Here is a 2,841-nt window from a genome sequence, read left to right as displayed (position 1 = left end):
TGCATCACTCCACATGTATCTGTCTGTGGGCAGACCTCTGTGGTGGAACAGCACATGAAGAATGCAAGGTCATTTACAAGAGAGAGTTTAAAAGGCAAGGGAAGAAAAGCCTATTTGTAGCACTTCCTACTTGCAGACACAAAACACTCTGCTGGCATTAATCTCTGTGTTTGGAAATATCATGTGAGTGATGAGGATAGTGGGAAAGAATCTGTACAATTGCATCCAGTTGCTCCAAACTTCAGGACCATGGAAACTTTCTCTGTAGAGTGATATTGAATCCTGAGTTTCTCTGGCACAGACACCCATAGATATGAATATACATTTTTCAAGACTTTTGTTCAAATATACTATTCAAGGATCCATTATATTTAGCACAACATGTATATGAATATACAGATCCTAATATCTTTCCCGTGTTGGCCTTACCAGTGTGAGATATTGCAAGGAGGCAACACTTTGTGCAATCTGTAATGTTTTGCCACAAATGCATTTTGAATGGATAATTACCAATGAGAAAATTGAGAAACACTACTCCTTCCAGCTCAGGTTAACTATAATGCTGGAGGAGACTGGAGACAGAATAACTGCAATAACTATTCTGAAAAGCTAGAACAAACCCCTTGTTTCACTTGACAGCAGTCACAGTACAGTAAATAAGTATGACAAACTGAGTAAGCAACCTGCTGCTGTAGCCAGTGACTGGGTTCCACCGCTGGTTCTCGTAGATGTAAACACATTTCACATCTGACTGGGTGTAGATGTTGTCAGCACTACTGGCCAGTCCTGTGGGAAATAAATGATTTGGATTAAAGCTGAAGCTTGAAGACACTACATGTTAAAATCCTATAGCCACTGTAATATTGCTGCCTATTTCTCTTAAGCTGAAAATATAAAACTGCAATACCAATTCTTCCCAACTGTGTGGCCTTCACTGCACAACCCTACACATTAGCCTAGGGAAGGACAGCAGACAGAGCTTGACTAGCTGACCTGAAGAAGAAGGTCAGTTAGAAATGTGCACACCACAGCACACCAATCACCTGTACCTTGATTGAATCCACCTCCATATCCACCAGTATAAACCCAAGCCGTGTGATCGTAGCCGATGCCCCACACCACACCTCGGCTGTTGCACTCTATCAGCCGCAGATGACCTCCAACCTGACGCCAAAACCTGCCAGAAAAAGGACAGCATTTTACTCTGCATCCATCAGGAATGTGTGCTGCCCCCTCCTACAACTCAACCAACTTCAGGACAGGCCACTTTATGTGCTCACTTGTTCAATCACTGGGCAACCTGGATGTGAAGACAGCTGCCAGTTGGAAGCATTTCCCTCTGAAAACTCCTAATAGGTAGATGGCATTTTTTAGCTTGAGGAGTTTGCAGTATCATACTGTCACAGTCATGACAGAAGCTCTAAAGGAGCTGCTCGTGGACTGCAGTGTCTGTGAAGGACTGAGAATATCAGATTTCCTGGCTCAGATAAAACTGAAAGCTCAAATTACATTACAATTGCAGTGATTAGGTTTACTTTTAGTCTAGGCCATCTTTTAAGTAATTATGGCATTAAGGATGCAAACACAAAAAATGGGATCTCAATGAGAAAGGCTTTTGAAATCACATAAATAGCTCCAGCATCTAAGAATCAAAGTAAGATTTGGTGAATTTCTACACAGTCAATCATAACTATGAACTTAACCTTGCAACTGACAGACATCTGCAGTGTACTGTACACTCCAACAGCCCATCAAAGCCACTGAACTGACATGAAGGACATTTTTTGCTGGATGCCATCATCCCATGCACAAGGAACAGCTTCTGAAACCTCTTACATTTGATCACAGGACATCAGCTGTGGTCCAGCCTCCAGCTCAGGACTTGGCTCACTGACAAAGATGTCTCCTTTACAAGTGACTGACCAAATGGCATGGTGAGAAGGAGGTCCTTGAATCCGTCTGCTTTCACAGCAGGACATGTTCAGCAAGGACAGCTACAAAACAAGAAGCAAAGAACCAAAAGTTTCCATTTGCAGTGAGAACAAATTTCCCATATAGATGCCCAGTACTGTAAAACCAAGTTTTACCTTTACATGTTCTTGCAATTCAGAAAGGTGAATTTGCAGCCTTTTCTCAAAGGCACTAGAATTCAGTGGTTTAGGAACTATTACACACTGGATCCACTGTGCTTTGCAGGAGCTGCTCAGGATGAAGTATCTTACAGGTTTTCCCTTGCTGCAGTGTTTATATACCTGCCTGTCTGTACATAGGACTCTCTACAACAATGACAACAGATAATGGTTCTTCTACCAATGCAGAAGAAAAGACTACCTGTATTCAACTCCTAACTCACTTTACTCTAATCTATATCCAGAGATAGGAATGGAATGGAAAACAATATTTGTTCTGCTGTGGATAACTGCAGCACTAGAAAGAGTGCAAACTCCAGAGGAGATCAGAAGCCTCAGGTGCCCCTAAATAAGTGTGATCATACATTTTAAACACCCAAACTCTGAAACCAGCTGAGTAGCCTAGACAGTGTAAATGTGATGCTGGGATTTCAGAGACTAGCTTTTATTTTATTGCAGATATTGGCAGCCTGAAATGACAAATGCCCAGAATTACCCAGTCATGCATTTCTTGCTCTGTGGTGGCTGCCAGACGGATTGGCCATCGCTGCTTTGTCCTCTCAGGTGTATACAGTGCAAAGGAGTGTTTGGCTTCATTCAGCACTTCAACTATAATAGTCACTTCATTCAGGAACACGTGGATGTACTAAGACAAGAGAAAAAAACAGTGACTAAGGCAAACTCAGATCTACCTTACTCAGAGACAGCATTT

The 2,841-nt window shown here is 42.1% G+C and overlaps 1 protein-coding gene across 1 annotated transcript in view; it reads right to left on the bottom strand.

The window, feature by feature from the left end:
* The window catches only part of TECPR1 (tectonin beta-propeller repeat containing 1), a 21,277-nt gene that overhangs the window by 6,716 nt on the left and 11,720 nt on the right, over window positions 1–2,841 (bottom strand). Inside the window, exons 12-16 of the mRNA XM_009085118.1 lie at window positions 2,626–2,775; window positions 1,837–1,994; window positions 1,050–1,177; window positions 684–786; window positions 4–37 (exon numbers count right to left, since the gene is read on the bottom strand). Coding sequence (XP_009083366.1) covers window positions 4–37; window positions 684–786; window positions 1,050–1,177; window positions 1,837–1,994; window positions 2,626–2,775 — 573 coding nt within the window. The remainder of the gene's footprint in view (window positions 1–3; window positions 38–683; window positions 787–1,049; window positions 1,178–1,836; window positions 1,995–2,625; window positions 2,776–2,841) is intronic.

This window comes from Acanthisitta chloris, unplaced genomic scaffold (genome assembly GCF_000695815.1).
Source record: "Acanthisitta chloris isolate BGI_N310 unplaced genomic scaffold, ASM69581v1 scaffold45591, whole genome shotgun sequence".
Classification (NCBI taxonomy): Eukaryota; Metazoa; Chordata; class Aves; order Passeriformes; family Acanthisittidae; genus Acanthisitta; species Acanthisitta chloris.
Note: the sequence above shows the minus strand (reverse complement) of the source record. Positions and strands in the feature narration are given on the sequence as shown.